This window comes from Procambarus clarkii, chromosome 19, assembly GCF_040958095.1.
Source record: "Procambarus clarkii isolate CNS0578487 chromosome 19, FALCON_Pclarkii_2.0, whole genome shotgun sequence".
In the NCBI taxonomy this organism is placed as follows: domain Eukaryota; kingdom Metazoa; phylum Arthropoda; class Malacostraca; order Decapoda; family Cambaridae; genus Procambarus; species Procambarus clarkii.
In genome coordinates this window covers 24,868,651-24,890,724 of record NC_091168.1, presented here as the reverse complement: position 1 = coordinate 24,890,724, position 22,074 = coordinate 24,868,651, and the positions used below count along the sequence as shown (strand labels likewise).

The 22,074-nt window shown below is 40.1% G+C and overlaps 1 protein-coding gene across 2 annotated transcripts in view; it reads left to right on the top strand.

The window, feature by feature from the left end:
- Positions 1–20,895, top strand: part of LOC123757576 (Cyclic-AMP response element binding protein A) — a 55,268-nt gene extending 34,373 nt beyond the window's left edge. The window contains exons 2-7 of one of the 2 annotated variants that reach the window (XR_011229111.1): positions 8,441–8,823; positions 10,561–10,726; positions 13,169–13,359; positions 14,677–14,820; positions 15,266–15,558; positions 16,665–20,895. Coding sequence is in view for 1 of the 2 variants with exons in the window: in XM_045741337.2 (XP_045597293.2) it covers positions 8,441–8,823; positions 10,561–10,726; positions 13,169–13,359; positions 14,677–14,820; positions 15,266–15,490 (1,109 nt within the window). In the remaining variant the exon portion in view is untranslated. The remainder of the gene's footprint in view (positions 1–8,440; positions 8,824–10,560; positions 10,727–13,168; positions 13,360–14,676; positions 14,821–15,265; positions 15,559–16,664) is intronic. The other variant, XM_045741337.2, reaches the window with a different exon arrangement.
- Positions 20,896–22,074: the final 1,179 nt, after the last annotated feature.

Genomic DNA, 22,074 nt, shown 5'->3' with positions numbered 1-22,074 from the left:
GCTGAGGGAGCTAGACCTCAACTCAAGACAGAAGAGGCATGATAACGACATACAAGATTCTTCGGGGAATGAAAAAAAACCCAGTTCAGTATATGGTAGGATAGAATAAGGGAACATGTTCAGAAAAAGGTGGCGTAGAACAAGGGAACAAAGTGTTCATTTTGAGGCAGGGTAGAACACGTAACATGTTCAGTACTAGGCAGGGTAAAACACGGGGATATTGATGAAAACTCGAGGCACATACAAATCACAGGGATGTTAAAATAGACCATTTTAACTTGAGGTTAATGAGCATATGAAAGGACAAGACCTTACTTCAATGGATAATAGACAGCTGATAAGGTGGAACACAGGAGTTTGCGCGCGATCCTTCAAGCACGTTTAGGAGAGAATGTACAAAGCTTAAGTATGGCTTCAGTAAGAGCAGATCATATCTAACGCGTCTAATAGTTTATGATGAATAAACAGGAGAAAGAAAGGTGGGCTGCGTTTTTTTTGACTGGCGAGTACGTTTGACACAGTCCCGCATGGGTCTCGTATAAAATATTGAGAACTAGGCTAGCATAACTGGAAAAGCGGCGAGGTTTGCGAGCGGCGCGCTTTCTGGTGGGGAACAAATGGAAACCTTGAGACGGGAGAAGTTAAAAGTGGTGAGACGCTATTCCTTGCCTCAGGGATCGTTAGTGTGGCCCCAGTGTATTCCTGGTGAAGTCAACGACCTGGCAAAGGAAATAAGTCAACTGTAGCTATCTTATGTTTGCAGATCATGCAAACTGCTGAAATTTAGAAGCCGAGAAGACTTGCGGAAGGCTACAGGAAGATCAAGAAGGGTTCCAGCAACGGTCATACAGATGGTCACTTTAACCCTAACAGTTTCAAAGTAAGCTTCACCAAGGGTAGACTCTTTTTTAACGTTATAGAATTTTCTGTACAGGCGAGAGAGATTCGTCGATATAGAAAGGTGGACCGCCTATATTTTTGGACTGTGAGGAAACCGTCAACACAGTCCCCCACATGAGACAGGTGCACGAGTTTTAGAAACAGACAGGAGTGAGTGGGAATATAAGGTGTTGTAGCAGATAACGGAGGACCTATGCAACAGTAGACAGAATCATATTGAGGAGGAGAGTTGTCACGAGAGAGGCGTTCTCCCTCGTGACATCTTACTTGTGATCCACGCAAATGGAATCCCACAGAGTTACTCATTCTTCTTAAAGTGTCTACTAATGGACAGACTGAAAGATTGGTTCAATATGTGGCTTCTAGAGCTTAACTCGAGTGCAAAATAATGGTCCTTGATGCTGGGAACAGCAGACCGAACACAGGGACCAGATGAGAGAACAAACCCTATTGAAATGGAATTGAGAAAATAGCTGGGGGTTGATCTCGCATGTAACCTTCCTCCTGACAACCACATCAAACGGGGTAACATCAGATTGGGTAGCATACGAACGGCTGTTAGAAGTTTGAATACGTTATCATTTAGAACCTTGTGTCAGGCTTTCGGCGCTGTGGAGAGGGGAAACCTGCTGCTTGGGTAACATCTTCTCCTCCGTATCAACCTACCCTGATACTTTGCGCCCTGGAGAGGTCACTCCAGACCGACAACCAGAGCGCAACTCCATAGTCTCCTGCGACTGATGGATGCCTACTAGTAGAACCTTGTGTACTACATATGTCCGACCCGTTCTAGAATATACGGCTCCAGCGAGAAGTCTTTCCTTACGTTAAAGACAAAAACTACGGAAAGGTTTTGAGGTCCGCCACCAGACTAGTCAGAGAGTTGAGAAGGATAAGTTCAGAGGAAAGACTGCAGATATTTTACCTCTTGCCACTGGAACAGAGGAATTCTGACATAATATTCTCAGAACTTAAGCGAACACCCAACCAAACTTGTTATACAGTGAAAAAAAGATTCATTCTAATAAAGAAAATATTTTTATATTCATCAAATCTTCAATCCGAGATGTCCCTGCATTCATACGCGCACCAATTCACATTCTAAGATTGCTTGCAGCTCATTGTAACATTTCGTCACAGATTTGTCTGCGTTAGTTTATAATTGCGTTATAATTTGTCAGGAGAACGACGGCTGGTATACGTGTGCTCATTTGTGAGGAGAACGACGGCTGGTATACGTGTGCTCATTTGTCATAAAAATGCAACAATTTAAACATTATTTTGTCCTTGAGGAAATTACACTTTTTTTTTCAAACCCGGTACGTGTGTAATCTACGGTTGAAACAATCCACGTTTCAAGCCTCTAGAAACAATGTTTATACTCTGGTAATCCTTTTCCAGGTTTTTCTTTGACAGATCGTGACAAGTTTATTCAGATTTTCAAAAATGATACATATGACTTAAGATGTGAATGTGAATTCACTAGATAGTGAATATCTCCCGACATTCACCAAGAATGGTGAATGTCGGGAGAAATGAACGCACAACGAACGAACCCGGTGGTTAACAGGGAAGACCAAGGGGTAGGAATTATACGGAGAAAGCGCCAAGACATTGCGACTATATAGAACTTGAAACAGGTCAGGATAAGAATTTGGGATGGGACCGGGGGGGGGGGGAGGAATGGTGCCCAACTACTTGGTTGGTCGGGAATTGAACGTCGACCTTCATGAAGGGAGACCTTCGCTCTACCGTCCAGCCCAAGTGGTTGGGCAGGCGAAGACCAAGAGCTAGATCCAACTCTCCGTAGGCAGTTAAGCAAACACATACATGCGAATATAGCCACACATCCTATCACTGGTTAATAGTTGTTCCCACAACAAAGTTCTTTCAATGTGTAGTTTTGTTAAATAATTGTTTTATATTGCTCAGCGAAAAAAAATCTAATTGGTGGTTGTGATACGGAGAGCTGGGTGGAACCAGTGGCGTGGGTCCGGGCCGTCACACACTCTGACACGGTGATGCGTCAGTCTCACAAGCCGTCAATGGCTCAATCATAATCTCTCAAAGTGTATAATTCCAAAGGGGGAGGGAGGAAGGGATGTCGGGTCATTTTCATGGTGGCCGCAAGGGCTGGCGGCCCGCGGCCCGGCCTCTTATAACATGAATGACGACACCGCCTCCCGTCAATTTCTCGCGCAACAACCTTTGAAGGATAAAATTTCATCTTTGAGATAAGTGGAGTGAAGTGCGGGAGGCCTGAGGTGAGAGCGTGTCCCTCGGATATGTTTACCATCCCGCGATATCCCGGCTCTTGGCTGCACCGGCCCCCACCTCCACGCCCACCACCCACGGCAAGGAATTAGTCTCCATCAGCGGTCTCCCGCCCGTGTAATGTGCAGGTCTTGGTGTTGGCGGCGGTACTGGAGAGCGAGGCGACGGGTCACGGTCATTCCCTGCTTCCTCAGGTGGTATTTTTTTTTTATTATTATTACTCTTAACAAGCTTAGGTACAGCTGTGCGCTGGTGCAGTGGTCTTAGAGGGCGATCTCACAGTGCAGGCCAAGAGCTAGCATATCCTCTTCTTGCAAAGTTTGGTCATACTAGTGGCCTCTACTCTCATATATGGTATGAGAATAGTGAGAGTAGAGTCTACTAGTGTGTACTAGCAGACTTCGGGTAGACTGACATTCCTCCAATGTGTTCCCTCCCACTCTGATATGGCAGATGCCTCCCAGGTCTATCTTGCTCGCAAACCGTCTGTTGGCCAACGAGGCTATAATCGAGCAAACTCAAATTTGAGAATGGGTGTGATTTTGAGAGAGGCAGTTGGAGTGTTGAGGATGATGGCGTGAAGGCGCAGGCGGCCCGCAGGCTGAGGGGTAGTGGGCCGTGTGCACCCCGGCACGCCCTCCTCTGCTCCTATTAACGCCTCCCGGTAAACCCATCCCACTGCCTCCGAGCATAGTTTTTACTTGGCCTGTAATACCTATGGAGAGTAGTGCTTAGCTCCACAGAGCACCAGACAGCGACTTGCGCAAGGGCGCTTAGTATCTCTGGGAGTTTACCTCATGCTGCAGTGCATTTCACTAAATGTAAACCGTCACCAAAGCTATACACACACACACACACACACCCAACATCACTTCGTAATTGAATATGAAAAGGTGTGAGAGTTTTGAAACACCCGTATCTTAAAGAAATGCTCAAATATTTCCGAATCTGAGCAGAGAGGTAGTAACATAAAGGAGTCCACTGATTTTACTGGATGATACATTAATGCGTGACTCTTCTTGCGTGATAGTATGACGATGGATGGAGCTGCTAGTATAGATTTCACTGTGCTCAGTTTTCTATGGTGACGGGGAAGAGGACGGAGGTAGTGAGCTTCAACGACCCGAAGGGCAGCGAGTGTGGCTGGTGAAGCCCCCCTCTTCTGGCCAGAGGATAGCACACACCGCAGCCCTCTAGACATTTTTAGCCATAATCTGAGCGTCTCTAATTTGACGTAGTCCAGCATCGAGAAAAGATCACTTTGCTAAAGGAACACATTTTGTTACTTACAACTCAGTGGATGTAGGTATGTAATTTGCTGAAACTTGACAGACAATCTGATAAAAAAAGAGCAAGGGTTGCTAACAGGGCGACTTCAGTTTATCAAAGATATGGAGGATTTTCCCAGCTTTATTCAGGTTATATGGCTGGATGTTAGCAGTGTGATGGGAGAGATGTTAAGAGAAGCTTCTGGTAGTAGTTTAGACCGCAGCTGTTGTAACCGGTCACAACGTTGCCTGAACGTACAGATGAAACTTCAAGCGCAGGAACGCCCAGGTTCTTGTGAGGTAACTGTGTGGCAGCACTGAATGTGACCTGACTGGTCCTGGTGGTCACACTCACCAGTCCAGCCCTCCTTACAATGCTCCCGAGGTGCTGGATTAACAACAACGGTTGATAAGAGCGCGAGATAAAACTTAACTGAAGGACCAATTCTTTTTTTGGATAGTTTTCTTCCGTATAGACGTGATTAAATCGCGTCGAGCGAAGATAGTTTCACGTATTGGATCCAGGGGGGGGGGAGGGTAGAAATAGCCTAAGCTACTCTATCCCTTTGATATGTATTTCTTTCTTGTCTCAATAAACATTACTTGAACTTGGATCCGGTTAAAGCACGGTTCCGGATATGATTGCATATCCTTAACTGTGTGGTAGTGACCCGAGGACGGGTCGACCCGTCTGCCACGCTCTCAGTTTTTTTTGTTTTAATTCAGCTACTCGGAATAAAACGTTCCAAGTAGCACGGGCTATGGTGAGCCCGTAGTGGACTTACCTGGCACAGGAGCGGGGCTGTGCACTCTCAGTAGTGCTCACTGGTATTTATACTTCCTGGGGCTGTCCGGATTAATGTCATTTATGTTTCAGAAGTGGTGGTTCTCTGCGCGCTATTAACTTCAGCGTGGTTGCCTCCTCTTTTGTAGAAGTGGTACGATACATACGGTGGTGGTATGAGGTTGTGTGGTAGCAGAGTTTTGGTATGGGGTGGCGGATGTATGGGGTAGCGTGCCTAACAGCAAGTTTGTGAGACTCCACTTGCTGCATCCCTCCAGCTAGACGTGTGTGTGTGACTGTTCGTCGGGTACTTTATATCTGTCGGGTACTTCCTTACGCAGTTCAGTGTCTTTTGGTATGATTTTGGTAGTGTGGTTGCAAATTGTTGTGGTGCAGCCTACTCCACCTGAGGCGGTGGTGCTGGTGGCGGCATGGTTGCAGTAGTATTGTGGTATGACCCTTAACCCCCACCCATGACAGAGCCCACCACACCACTACCCTCAGGGTCCCAACACAAACAACTCGCTCTCTCATGACAAGATAACTCTTCTCACATGAGCACCTGTTTTCACATCCCTGCGCGTCATCCATTAATTACCGCGTGAGGATGGGGCTCTAGGAGTGAGAATGCATCTCTTTCCTGAGGCACCAATTATTTTGGCTTGAATTGAGTATAAACTTCTGAACCAGTGCTTTGATATCAGTCTCCGTGCGCTGTGACTCTATGGTCTTCCAGCGCTGTGACTCTGTGGTCTCCCAGCGCTGTGACTCTGTGGTCTCCCAGATGCTTTGTCACACCAATTTATAAATTGGTGTGACAAATTATGTAAGGTTACGTTCGTCTACCCGCTGCTGCTCCCCCACACCCGCATACACCTGGAGAAAAATATTATAGCAAGACAAACAGTATGGTTTTCGATCTGGAAGATCCTGTGTAATGAATTTACTTAGGTTCTTTGATGGAGCTACAGAGATTTTACAGGAAAGAGATGGTTGGGTTGACTGCATCTATCTGGACCCAAAACAGGCTTTCGACAGAGTTCCACATAAGAGGCTGTTCTGGAAAGTGGAACATGCGGAAGGTGCTAAGCTACTAAGGAAGATAAGAAACTCGGACGATTGTCATGTCCTTCGAGAAAACCTGAATAAAAAGAAACTGTATGGAGCACCACTTGGCAAATGGAATTTATTGTGAACAAATGCCATGCTATGGAATGTGGATTAGGAGAAAATAGACCACATACACAACCTACAAATTACGTGAAAAAAATACAAAATTCTGAAAAGGAAATCTAGGAGTGATTCTAGACAGAAAACTATCACCTGAGGACCACATAAAGAACATCGTGCAAGGAGCCTGTGCTACACCTTAAAATTTCAGAATTGCTTTTAAATACATGGATGGTGAAGTACTTAAGAAATTGTTCACAACCATTCTGAGATCAGGTTGTATGGTGCTCATATCTTAAGAAGCACTTCAACAAACTGGAAAAGTGCAAAGGCATATAGCTAAATAGCTCCTGGAACTGAAAGACAAGAGCTACGAGAGAAGGTTAGACACATTAAATATGACAAAACTAGAAGATAAAATAAATAGGCGATATGATCACTACGTACAAAATAAGTAACGGGAATCGACAAAATTGGTTCCGGAGACCTGGTACTTTAAGAACAAGAGGTTATAGATTTAAACTAATTAAACAAAGCTGCCGAAGAAATATAAGAAAGTTCACATTCGCAAACAGAGTGGTAGACGGTTGGAACAACTTAGGTGAGGTGGTGGAGGACAAAACCGTCAGTAGTTTTAAAGTGTCAGTATGACAAAGTGTGCTGGGAAGACGATACACCACGAGCGTAGCTCTCATCCCATAACTACACTTAGGTAATTACTCGTTCCACTTTCTCACAACTTGTACACTTAAGGTGGTTCAGGCTGAGATGAGCTTCCAATTTCCACCTGAAGCCTCTCTCGTGAGGTTCCCACGTGACCCCAGCAGTGTCCTGTGTGTTGGGATGGTGGTGGCTGGTGTTGTACTTACCTGGTTGTACTTGTGAAGGTTCAGCTACAGCTAAAAGCTGTAGCTGAAGAGTCAACTCTTAATGGATTGGTATATAAATTCCTGATGCTATTGGGCCCCGTCATATCTACCTCTGAAGCCGTGAATGGCGTTTACCTCCATCAATCCACTTTTTAACGCATTCCATTTGTTTATTAAAACGAACAAATTCTTTCTAACGTCTCTGGTTCATTCGGGTACTTTGTTCCCAAGTGTGTTCCCTTGTTCGTGTAGCAATTATGCTGAATTGTCTTCACTTTTCTGCTCTCTTTATTCCTGGGAATTTTGTACGTGGTTTTGTTGTTGTTTTAGATTCAGCTACTTAGAACAAAAGTGCCAAAGTAGCACGGGCTATGGTGAGCCCGCAGTGGACTTACCGGGCACAGGAGCGGGGCTGTAACTGCGGTACGTGGTGATCAAGTTTGCCTTTTATCTTCTCTTCCATTGGTGCGAAATCTATTCCATTGTCTTTCTTTCCATGTAGCTCATACCCCTCGGCTGTGGGACGAGTCTGGTGGCATACCTCTGAACTTTCTCCAGCTTCGTTTTGTGTTAACGAAAGGACTCCACACATTATATATATATTCATATATATATATATATATATATATATATATATATATATATATATATATATATTTATATATATATATATATATATATATATATATATATATATATATATATATATATATATATATATATATATATATATATATATATATATATATATAATCATGTACTAATTTTAAGATATTCTAGCTTATTTTTCACTGAGTTGGAGGGGTTTATAGTGATTTGTTGTTGGTTTTTAGATTTAGTTACTCAGAACGAAGTCTCTATGTAGCACGGGCTATGGTGAGCCCGTAATTAGATTATAGTGAGAGATGTGCCGGGTTATAAAAAACACGGTATAACCGTTTATACACGGGGCTGTGGCCGTGTATGCGGGTGTGACTTTGATTCACATTTTCCACACTGTCGACATTAAAGAATATAATTGACGGTTAAAAACTGTGAATGATGTGTTCAAACATCATTGTCCTGTGCTGTAACTTTAGACGTTATCACGACAGTCATGAATGATGTGCATAATCTTACTGTTCATAATCTTACTGTTCTGTGAACAATATTTAATAATATTCTCTTTTGAACAGATTTGGAGAGTGAATGTTTCCCCGCTATCCCGATCTCTGAGGCAGAGGGTGTGGTCGCCCTGTCCTCCACCTCCACAACCACTACCACCACCACAACCACCACCACCAGCACTACCAACACCCTCCTCACTCCCTCCGCCGCCAAGTCTTCCACCATCAACACCGCTGATAAAGATGGCGGCGAGAAAATCCCGTCCAACAGCTTCTTCATCACGTCAACCCCGGGGAACTTATCGACGTCGAGCAGTGCCTTCCGTAAAGCACTTGGGGCGCCGCCCCTGTCCCCGCTACTGTCACCCTCGCCGGAGGGCACTGGGGGGGACGCCGCTCCTCCAACTGGGGACCCCTGTTCCTCCACGCTCCTCAGTATGCCTTCTATTAGGGTGAGTTGCTCTTCTTTAAGAAGCTTTAACAACTTGTAATGATTGTTATCTGTTTATACAATCATAGATTTGTAGGCTTGACAGTGTGGGATTCCCTCCTGCCTGGAGGCTTGACAGTGTGGGATTCCCTCCTGCCTGGAGGCTTGACAGAGTGGGATTCCCTCCTGCCTGGAGGCTTGACAGTGTAGGATTCCCTCCTGCCTGGAGGCTTGACAGTGTAGGATTCCCTCCTGCCTGGAGGCTGGACAGTGTAGGATTCCCTCCTGCCTGGAGGCTGGACAGTGTAGGATTCCCTCCTGCCTGGAGGCTGGACAGTGTAGGATTCCCTCCTGCCTGGAGGCTTGACAGTGTAGGATTCCCTCCTGCCTGGAGGCTTGATAGTGTAGGTTCCACTCTCGTCGGAACTTATACCACATGTGATCAGATTCTTGAAGACGGTGAGCAGTTTAAGACGGACGCCTCCGAGCCGTGTCAAGCTGGGAAGTGTTGGCAAACTTTGATTAATTCCTCCACGATTTCTGAAGTGCCAGTAACAAGTCCCTGGAGGATTGCCTAAGCACCAGGGACACGGGGTGCGTCTCGCCTAAAAATACCGTTTTTAAATTAGCTCCAAAAATCTTATATTAATTTGTTTTCATTAGAATCTACACAAGTTTTTAAAAAGGTAATCATAATTTTTGTGTACGTTTGTATGAACAAAGTGTACAGTGGCGGTACCCATGTAGAGTACAGTGGCTGTACCCATGTAGAGTATAGTGGCGGTACCCATGTAGAGTACAGTGGCGGTACCCATGTAGAGTACACAGCGTAACTAAGTGTAATCATGTGTCCTGTACACAGCTGGTAATTAAACCTCTAGTAACGTGATACATACAAACATAAGAGTCTTCCCACCACCCACACACCTGCGAGGGCTGACAACACGTGTGACAGAGCACAGGTGTGTGGCGACAGAGTTGCTGGTTTGTAATAAACAGGAACACCTTCTTTGAAAGAGTTGTATATACTTTAATATCCCGGAGTATTTTATTTACAACTTTATATATTCCTCTATGATATTTGTTGGTCCCTTTGCCTAGTTTGATTCTTTGTCTTAATTTCCAAACGAGTTTTTTTTTTTAGGGGTGGGGGAGTTTTTTGTATTTTTAGGGGAGAATTAGAATGTGAATCAATTAATATAGCTGTGTGGGAGGACAGAGTCGTTATATGTAATGTCTTCCCATCATACTTTCTCAATTTAGACAGATAACCTCCACCACCTCTTCCTTAACACTGTCCCTGTGTACTGTCAGTCGCAGAGTACCTTATATGTTGTGAACAGGTCTACGCTTGTTCTCTCTTAAGTGATGCGAATAGCAATCCTCCCAACTTCTCATATCCCAGTCCGTAGTTTGAGAGAGAGAGAGAGAGAGAGAGAGAGAGAGAGAGAGAGAGAGAGAGAGAGAGAGAGAGAGAGAGAGAGAGAGAGAGAGAGGGGGGGGGAGAGAGAGGGGGAGAGAGAGAGAGAGGGGGAGAGAGAGAGAGAGGGGGAGAGAGAGAGAGAGGGGGAGAGAGAGAGAGAGGGGGAGAGAGAGAGAGAGGGGGAGAGAGAGAGAGAGGGGGAGAGAGAGGGGGGGGGGGAGAGAGGGAGAGGTGTTAATTGTATTTTCTATTAATGATTATCAAATCAAGAGCTTGGCAAATTAAAAACAAAAATAATTGTTGGTTGTAGATATAAGAATGTTTGATGACTTGCAGACGAGCATGGGCCTGCTGCGGCCCAGCAGCGTGGTGGTGACCCAGAGGTGCGGCCCGGGGGCGCCAGCGCCGTCAGTCTCGCGCCTGGGGCTAGGCTCCCTCACCCTCAGGCTGCCCGCACCCTCCACCACCACCCCCGCCGCCACCTCCCCCTCCGCTGATGCAGGTCAGTTCTTCAATATTCATACAAATTACAGGTGAATTAGCGAAAGCCAAGCTACTTTATATTCATGATTGCTGGCTTTAAATTTCAGAGGGGTAATTTCTGTGACTTATTATTATTATTATCCCCTATGTCACATTCATGGATTGGGGAGGCGGGAGTCCATGGGTGTGGGGGGAAACATGCTACTGATATTAACAAATAATGTCTATTTACCTCGTCTACCATTTACGTCATTACACACTACTGTAACCTATTCTTTACAACTTCGTGTAAGCAGTCGGCTCGTAACCAATTGGACCCAGTTCGAATCTCGGGCATGCTGGGGCACGTTTCCTTACACCTGATACCTCTGTTAACTCCAAGGCAGGAAATAGGCACATTGGAGTTAGGCGAGTGTTGTAGGCAGCATCCTGGTGAAGGCGGTCGTTGGCCCTGTGAGAACCTTCATAAACGTAAGAGGATTCCTGTCCCCGGCCATGGGAAACGAGAAACCAATCCCCCGCCTGTCTGTCTGTCTGTGTCTCTGTCTGTCTGTCTGTCTGTCTGTGTGTATCTCGCACGACGCACACTTGACCAGATGATCACTCACCACGACCAAGTACCTATATAGGGACATATACTTTTCATTGTCATACTATTTCGTTGATATTTTAATTTCTTGTTACATTTATTCTCCCAACATTATTACTACTGTAATAATAATATTACTCATTATTTGTTGTTGTTGGTATTCGAACACATTTAGAACATGAATATTAATGTATTTACATATTCTCGTAGTGTATTTACATACATATATTTACCCTTCCCATTAGCACGTCTCACACCTATCACATCTATTTCACCAGTTATGAGATTTTCTTTAATTTCTTCTTTCCAGCCGTTGTCATCATTTATTCCAAATGGTCATTAAATGTGCGCCCACAACCTCGAACACTTAAGAATCCGAACAACCCAAGTCTTGCTTTTGTTTTTTTTTAGTTCATTGATTATGCAGCCCATACCCATCCTGTGAGTGGTGTGTGGCAAGGGTTGCTGAACTCGGGAATTGAACCCCAAAATTTGTTTTGGCAAAGCAAGCTCGGCTAAAGTTAATTAAGAGAGTTTAATCAGCCGGGAGAGTCTACATAGTTTTTTAAACTATATATATATATATATATATATATATATATATATATATATATATATATATATATATATATATATATATATATATATATATTATATATAATATACTACCCCAGCAAAAACGGAATGTTCTTTAGGTTGGGAGCCGGTCGGCCGAGCGGACAGCACACTGGACTTGTGATCCTGTGGTCCCGGGTTCGATCCCGGGCGCCGGAGAGAAACAATGGGCTGAGTTTCTTTCACCCTATGCCCCTGTTACCTAGCAGTAAAATAGGTACCTGGGTGTTAGTCAGCTGTCAGGGGCTGCTTCTTGGGGGGTCGAGGACCGGGCCGCGGGGACACTAAAGCCTCGAAATCATCTCAAGATAACCTCTCAAGATAGGAACCAGAGAATATGTTAGAACATCATACAATTGATTTGACAAAGATTAGATGAAATACAAATTAATAAGCCAGAAAAAAAAGAAACAAGGAAGTATAGTACTATTTCTTTTAATTCCACCACTTAACTATTTTATTGTTATTGATAAGCTTAGGTACACAGTAAGGTACTAGGGTATTCTTGAGCGGGACCACAGAGCCGAAGCTCAACCTCAACAAGCACAACTAGGCGAGTACCCTGTTCTATGAGGGACTACCGAGTCAAGATCAAACACGACCTATCAGTTCATCCAATATCCCCCCCCCTCCTTCTCACAGGATGGTTAGTCATACAAAAAATCAAACAAAGTGATGTAATAACGAGACTCCCACGAAGGCATTAATAGCACTGGATCCTTATAAGACGTTTTAGCACTCCAAAACGATTCTTCGTGGGGGTCGTATTCCAGGGTCCTGTCCGAAACGCTACGCGTACTAGTGGCTGTACAAGAATGTAAAAACTCTTGTATATATCTCAAAAAAAAATATATATATGTATATATGTCCCATACATGGAGTGGTAACGTTCTTAGGGTAAAACAAGTTTTCCCAGAACCCTTGTGCCTTCGCCTGTAACTATTTCGTAGCCCTACTCATTCCACTATATTGTACTGAACAAATATGCATTTATGTACAGGACCCACTTTAATTATTACAATTATTTGAATGAGTAAATAAGTATAGAGGAAATGAGGTCATACATAAAAAGTTGCCATTGTTCGTAGCGTTGTTATATAATTGAAAACATTTAGTAACAATCTTCATTTCAAATAAGCTGGATTTTATTTTAATTAAGTATGGCTATCACTATTACCAATAACAGTTATAGTAGTTTGTATGTCTTGTTATTTCTAAATCAACTATTTATATACAGGTCTCTCTCACCCTTTTCAGGATTTTCTATGCCACCTACTCCACCTTCTTGCTCAAGTAGCGACAGTGAGTGCGGGAGTCAGTCGCCAACGCGCACGCCTCCGCTCTACGAGACACTCACACCGCAGTTCTGCAACCCACGTAAAAACACGTCAAGAATTATGGTTTCATCTCGGCATCCCATTAATACTCCCCTAATTTCCACCCAACCTGTAAGATATTTTCAAGTGTTTATTTTCGTTAGTCAGAATTGGTATACAATATTTTGTAGCGTAGATACACTACTTTCCAGGGTATGCGTTCCAGGTTTTCCAGGGTATCTCCATGTGGGTTCCGTCCCTACCTGGATTTGATTGACCTGCATTCTGTTAATAGCACAAAATCCAGTTCTGTTTCTTTAAGCGGAGTTTGTCACATGCTGTCTTGTAGTAGTCCCGTACCAGGTCAAAAATGTTCATCTGCTATTTGCCATGTTAAATTCACCCAGTCTGATGCCTTATGGTTAAAGAATTTGTCTGCAGAATTTATCCCATTTATGAACGTTTGTCTGCAGAAACTTTAATTAACATTAATGTAAGCCTTCAAATTACTATGCTTTCGCTGTCTGTATTTTGTAACATATTCTCACTATTAGTTTAACAATTTTGAGCCGTGTACTGTATTACACGAGATAGATTTTGTGGTCCCATGTTATGTGAGTCTTCATTTTTAGTTCCGTCCTCTTTTTCGGCTAAATAGTATGCATCTTGTTGGTCTTGTCTTCACCAAATGGAGGGTGGAATTTCCCATAAACTGTATCTTAATTTAATGTCAAAATGTTTTGCTAGCTGATGAAATTCTCTGCCTCGATGCATTGGCATAATTTGTTTAAGTGTCTCGATAGTACAGTTGGGTTCGATCTCTACTCACAATCGGGAATACCAGGCGGGATAGAAATGGTTGAGCATGTTTGCTACCACCTAATGCCTCTGTTCACATAGGAGTAATTAAGTAGGTAGTACCCAGGACGTAGGCTACTATTATGGAGTTGCATCCCTGGGGAGGGTCAGTAGTTTCGACCTTAGGGTGGGGGGGGGACCTCATCTAAGCCTTATTAATTGATGATAAATAAATTTAATAATTTTATCAAGATTTAGGTATTTTGTATATGAAAAATTTAAATTGTTAATTGTTCTTTGGAGATAGATTTCTTTGTTTTTACCACTAGTTAGGACTGCATTCTAATAATTAATAATCTGCACGCTATTATCCAAGCTTTTGACAATTTGGGGTGGCACAAAGTTGTTGGCAAAAAGATAAAGTTATTTACTTACCAACTGTGACAAGTGCTTGGTCGTCGTCTCGCCATTATCGATATGTCATTATCATCTTATCTTTAGCTAGGAATTTGAACAAGGAAACATGATTTGCAGCTTCATTAGTTTGTCATTTCCCCTGATGCATTACAAGGTCTGGAGAAATGATGCTACACAATGCTTTTGAAGTCTCGGAAATGGCCACATTTCTATTAACTTGTATTTTGATTACAGAAAGGTGCGACAGGAGCCTTAAACTTGACAGAAGAGGAGAAGCGCACGCTCCTCTCTGAAGGCTACAGCATCCCTAACAGACTCCCTCTTACGAAGGCTGAAGAAAAGTCCTTAAAGAAAATAAGGAGAAAGATAAAAAATAAGGTAAACATTAAGAACATTTATATAGTACAGTTTAATACTGTATTCAAATTAATTAATTACATTTTTTTTATCTTCGGTATAATTTGTTACAATACGTACTTATAATGGTGCAAAGCTAGTTGTACCTAGGACATCACATATGTTATTTATTTACTAACGTTATTGATTTTCTGCACCACATGTTGGAAATGTGGAGAAAATCTGCATCACATGTGCAGATTTTCTACTATACAAATTGAATCCCTCTCTCCTAAGTGCCCCCCCCCCCCCCCACCACATAAAAGATGGAAACAGAATAGTGACAATACATTGTTGAGTTTGTATACAATACAAAATTAAGTTTGTATACAATATATTGTTTGTATACAATAAGTTTACATTTTAATATATTAATTAACTGTTTATAATGTTTAAATAAGACTATTAAACATAAATCTCCTTATAGATATCTGCTCAAGAATCTCGCCGGAAGAAGAAGGATTACATGGATGCCTTAGAACGTAAAGTAGAAAAGCTGAGCAGTGAAAATATTGATTGCAAGCGTCGTATAGAAGTTTTACAGAATTCCAATTCCCAATTGATGTTGGAGTTGCAACGCCTTCAGAATATGGTGGAACAGGAAGAAAAGTACCGGATCAGATCATCACCCATAGCGACTCTACTTGCCTAAAGTAGTTAGTACTGTATTTTCAGGGTTGCTTAATGTATGGGAAGATGAAGACTTCTAATATATTATAGGTACAATGGCCATTTCCAAATCTCCAAAACGGAGGACACAGTTGCTACATGTATAATTATGTATGTATGTATATGCATGTTGTTGTTGTTGAATATGACCTAAGGGATAAGATTAATGATTTTAACATGAATCTTTTCAATATTTCTTGTTTTTTTCTTCACTGTCAGGGAAAGTTGAAAAATTAACTCTCTAAAGTTCATTTTCACACTTATCTTTGGTCTGACACCTAGGGATGCATTTTGTAAGGTCACTCCTTACACTCTCAAAGACTAATTTACCATGCTTTTGCACAGGCTTATATTCTCTTTGGGTGAGGTGGTACAAAAGCATGATAAATTGAGAATGTAAGGAGTGACCTTGCAAAACACATCCCTAAGTGTCAGACCAAAGATAAGTGTGAAAATGGACTTTGGAGAGTTAATTTTTCAACTTTTGGCAAAAGCAGTGTCCATATCTTATCCTTTCGGTCATATTCAACAAGTTTGCAAGAAAGACTGCTAACAAAATATTCTACAGTACTGTAATTATGCATGGGTTGTGTGTGTGTGTGTGTGTGTGTGTGTGTGTGTGTGTGTGTGTGTGTGTGTGTATGTATGTATGTACATGTATGTATGTACATGTATGTATATATGTATGCATGTGTATGTATGTGTGATTATATATATATATATATATATATATATATATATATATATATATATATATATATATATATATATATATATATATATATATATATATATAATTATTATGCACATTTTAGAATTGCATAACCTTGCTAAATTTCATTCAAAATTCATACTGTAAACAGTATGTTAGCATTCTTCTCGTTTAGTATTGGGTGTTGTAATATTTACAGAGTTCAATACATCAGGATGATGATTTTAAATTAAAATATAATAGGCAGCCATGTACTTGCCTAGTTGTGCTTGCAAGGGTTGTGTGTAGTTTATCATAAAATTTTCACATGCAGTATAGGTATTTTTATAATTACAAGTCACATGCTTGCATCATGTGTAATGAAAGAAATTATCTTCATGAACTGAGGATTTTTAGGGATTCCCTTTTTATAATATTTTTATAATGCTGCTTTTTTCTCTTTCAGAAAAATCCCTCCAGATAATTCACTTCATGGTTTGTAATTGGTTCATCATTCATCTCCATATTCATCTATTTCATTGGAAGATTTTACAGAAGTAAAAAAATCTTTTACTGTTCTTTCATAATGAGTGCCTTTTTCCTGGTCCCAAGTGGCATTATTACCAGAGTAAGAATATAAACACAGTATCAGGTCATCTCGGTGCATTCCACAATGACGAAAGTTTACGTTTATTGTTGTGGTTGTATGATGTTGAATAATTTAGTTTGGGAGCCTGATCAATGTAAATAATTTATAAAAAATAATTTATACAAAAATATTTTAATAGTACTGTATACACAAGTTTGATATTGCAGAATTTTAGATTGTTGATGAGTTTTAAGAGTTTAATATAAATGGTTGAGTGCTGTTGAGAGGTCATTTAAGACACTCTTTTTGATGATTACAATATTGAATTGTATAACCGAATGCTGCATAGTTCACTCTTTCCAAATATTGTTAGTTCCTGATGGTAAGGTTCATATCACTAATACACGTACTACAAATTTGTCTATTTAAGCAATTTTCCACTCCATCAAAATCAAGAACATAAACATAAGAGATTGTATAATTAATAAGTATGAGATACTTTTCTTTTAAGGAATCATAGGTTTGGAATTCAGAGTACAAAATTAGTTTCTGTATGAAATAAGTGTAAGTAGTTATTGTTGAGAATACTGTATGGATACAGTTACCAGCTTCAGAAAGTACTGTATAGTTTCTGAGAAAGAAACAACAAGGCAAATGAATGCATGCAAGAGATGAGGTAATGAGTATTAAAAAAAAAAAATCAAGCTAGTATGAGTTAAGATGTAATGTAGAAGTGTTCAGAATTTGAATGCTTTCCAAATCTTAGTGATGTTCAGTGGACAAACATATCATGTATGTTCATATATTTGTCTATACAAAATAAATACTGTACTGTATAAATGTTAGAGAAAGATGGAGATGGTTGTCTCTTCATTACCATCAGAAGCTACAACATAACTGTGCTTGTTTTGGGTTCTCACTGCACAAAATTACTTAAGTGTTTCCTACATGCATAGGTAGCATTATATACTGTAGATTAAGTACATTATTTTGAAACTAGTGTATCATCAAAACCCAGTGAGATGAAGTCATGTTATTCTGTGGAGTTTTTGCTGCCTAATGTTTATACCTTTTAAAGAGTACACACATTCTGACTAGTTGTTCTGAACCATTTGTCTGCTCATTTGTACAATAAGTTATGTTTAGGTATATTAAGCTTATGGTTAAGAGTGTTGAATATAAGAATATTCAAGACAACCATATCCCTTAGTGCTAAGACTGAAGGTCAACTTTCAAATTACAGTACTGTACTATACTGTACCGTACCGTACTGTACTGTACTTCAATATTTATGAAACCAACACGTTCGGATTTTCGTATCCAAATTTTTAGAATTCGGTTCTCTATATTAAGCAGAAATTAAATTGAAGAGTATGTCAAGGAAGTGGTTTGGTAATATATATTTAGCTTAGTTTAACTCGCTCACATTCCATTACCACGTTATGTAGCATTTACCGGTACTCACAATTCATAGATTTCTTTTAATTATGTGCACTTAAATGTTTAAATTACATGCTAGACAGCTGGGGAGCATAAGGCAGAAATTAATTTCACTTCAAGTGCCAGGTAGTTAGTACTTTACAAGCAAAATGTGTTTAAATAAAACTGCTCAAAGAGTGCAAGTGCATTAAAAACGTACGTTCATGTTTATATGCAAACAAAACGTATAAGAATAAAGAGCTGTTCAAGTGTAATTTGTTTATATATTTCAAGACTGGCTGACTTATAGTTTGGTAGGCAAAAATTATCTTTCAGTATCACTATGGTACAGTAATTAAAACTTATGCATTCCAATTTTTATGTTTACTATACAGCAAAAATAAAATGAATATAAACAACTGAACAATCAAAATGCTTATGACCAATCATGTTCAGTGTTCAATTCTCTATGCACTGCTCATGTTCAGAGAAACTGGGAAGAGTATGTTGTTGGGGAGGGTGGGGAGGTATGTTGGGAACACGATGATGATAAGCCCCAGAAGTGTATAATATGCCACAATTTCAGGGATTTAGCTTAAGGAAATTGGATTTGTCTCTGATTATTTTTGCTGATGTAGAGTTCTGAAGGGTGCCATTACAGGGATTAGTTCATTATTTTATGAAGTGTTAGTTGTTATGACTTTAGTTGTTCAGAGCAATGAGAAATTCTATGGCATGTATGCAGAGGCAAGGTAAAATATTTTAATATTAATTTGATTTAGTTCATGTGTGTGTTTTATTGCTGTATTGAAGTATGAACATTAATTTAATTCTCAGTCTATGTACTGTGGGTAATATAGTTATTTAAATGGGTTGCATTAGCCTTTCTCAAAGACCAACAAATTATAATCTATTTAAGATAGTACTGATTTTATTATAATTACTGTATGAGTATTTTTATACTGTACTGTAAGTAATTTATTCATTACTATATTAAACAAATAATTACACGAAAGGCCCAGATTTGTGCAATATTCTTCGTTAAGTATATAATAACTGTCCTTATACTGTACAGTACCTTCAATCCTAAATAAGCAAATTCCTGTACATCACTAGCATTACAGTACTTAGTTAACATCAGAGGCTATTAGTACAATATTATAAGTGATTTATCATTGATAATTATATATAATTTTGTTGAATATTCTCATAATCACCACATTTCATCTTGGACAAGGGAATCAAGATGATCATTTAAGTATTATGCTTTCATGATCATGTATGCTTCCATCCAGTGTAACACTTTAAATCTTGAAATTTTCAACATACACAATATTTGATTATTTCTTCTTGGTTGTTGAGTCTGCACAGTCAAGTCGAGCATGTAACCGTTGCTTGTAATAAGATGTGCAAACGTGTGAAACAAACATGTGATGTGCAAAGCGGTAACAAACACGAGGTAAATGAATGAAGTGTTTTTCTTTATTTTTCATCATACATTATTAAAGAATAGTGCCAAGTTTGAAAGTTCATATTGGACTGTCAATAGTAAGCTTCAAAATAAGTCTTAACATAAATGACACTTTTTTGCATGTTTCATAGCAGTGCTTCCATGGGCACATAATTTACTACCTATGCTACTCTGTTGCATTGCATGATTTGGCCCAAGGATTTAAGTGTACACATCTTGCCAGAACCTCTAGAAACTGCCTCCTTAAGATCCATTGGCAGACAATGAAATATCAAATGTTATGTACAAGACCACCATTGATTGGTGAGCAAATATTTTTATAAAAAATAAAATTGAGGCAGGTAGCTAGAAATTCTCCAGTGATTTCTAGAATTATGCATGATTTTCATTACAATGTATATTGTTTTCATTGATGGAGATATCTTTAAATCATGTTTCTGCATATCTGATGTTTGTGTACAGTTCTCTTTACTGTATGGTTTGGATAGGTCAAGATAGTGTAAAATTTCTTGTGTAGTGTATAGAATGCCTTCATTCTAATTAGTCATGTATAAATGTACAAAGTAAATATTTATAAGGTTGTATTCTGATTAAACTTAAGACAGTCTTATTCTCAACTGTTAAGACTTAGTGGACCAATCATATTCAACACATTTAGAAAACATTTGTATTACTGTATTTAGAAGTGTTTTCAATGTGATTGTCTTAAAAGCTGCTGCTATGCCTGATTTTCATTGCTTTAGAGTTACTGTATATGATGTACTCCTGAGATGTCATATGGATGAACTGATTATTTCTCACGTTTTTTAACAGTATAATTTTAAAGCAGACAGTTGTTCATTGTGGTGCAAGTACAATAGGTCGTTTCTATTATTTTTGGCCAAAGTGCAATGTCGGTGTTGTGAATATTGTGTGTGGTTGGGAGTGCTGCTGTTGGTTGCTAGAGCAGATGATGTGTTCATACAGTGAAAATAGCCACATTTTTATCAAAATCTTAAATTTACAATAGCTTCATTTATGAAATCTGTTGCTTTTACATAAAGGACTAAAGCACTCAAAGCTGTTGAAAGTTGAATTGTAAATCAAAGACTCTATTTTGTGTACAGTATCTATAATATCGGTGTGTGGTACTATTGACACCGTGTGGTATAATTGAGACTGCCCTGACCATTCCTGATCTGCCATCTCACTTGTGTGACAATAAACACACCAGATTTCTTGGGCTATTTCTTTTACCTAATGTCATGTTTATAATCTTGTTTTGTGTGTGTGTGCATGTGTGTATATATATATATAATCTATATTCTATTGTGAAATACAGTACCTTGTATTAGACAGGGAAGGGCATGTTGAATAATGTTTGAATATTTTGTTCAACAACTAACTCCACATCTTTGCGATTTGCCGGCATGTGCAACTCATTGTGGTGGGGCTTGTGTGATTTGCTCATCCCTAGTGGACTCTGTTAGTGGGTCCCTTGACTCCCAGTTGGGACTCCTTTGCCAAACTGGCTGCTGGTCTAGAAAGTCGTCTGAAGGTTGTCTTTGGCCTAACGCAATTCATATACTTGCTGTGCATGGAAAGAGACAATCCCCATTGCCCTTCATCTGAACATTGGATCTGCTCAGGATACTGCAGCTCTTGGGAAGGGGGATCCAAACCACCTCTTTGGTGGTAGGGTGGGGGGCAATACTTGAAATTCAGTAATGTCTAGCTGAATCAACTGGCTTTGTGTAGCTGGACTAGTGTCAAGTGGACATTGAGGAGTGAGCACACTTATTGGTTTTGAGTGCTGTTAATAGTGATCTGCATATGGTCTACCTATTATTCCTGGAATTTATGCCCTACATTTGCCCCTTATATCACTTAGTTGGGCATCATGGTGAGTAGAGAGGTCTTTAATTTTGTATCTCATTGACTACCATTCCTGCATCTTCTGGCTTGAGGTGTGGGCAACAAGGCCCTTTTCTTATGCCCATAGAAGATCTGCTTCTCCCTTAAACTGAATGGAGCTCCATGGTGATTTCTTGACTTCTACTTAAATAGGTTCTGACACGGCATTGCCCCTGACATTTTATTCTGTTGGTGACAGATGGCCAGGTATATCAAGTGCTGTGTTCAAGTCCTGAAGACTTAGTCAAACATCCCAGCATTAGGTAAAGTTATTCTAAGAGCCTGTAGAAAAGTAGTTTATTGCAGTGGAGAGCCATGTATTAATTTAGCTCTGGTCAAATAAAACAGCAAGATGTTAAGTTTACAACTGTTCTCAGGCTCACTCTTCGCTGTTGTAAAAACCTAATTCCACCCAAATCTACTACAAAAAACACAATAATTATTACAGTATAGCACCTATAAAATCATTTATGACTCCATACAACAGTTTAACATTTTGTTAAG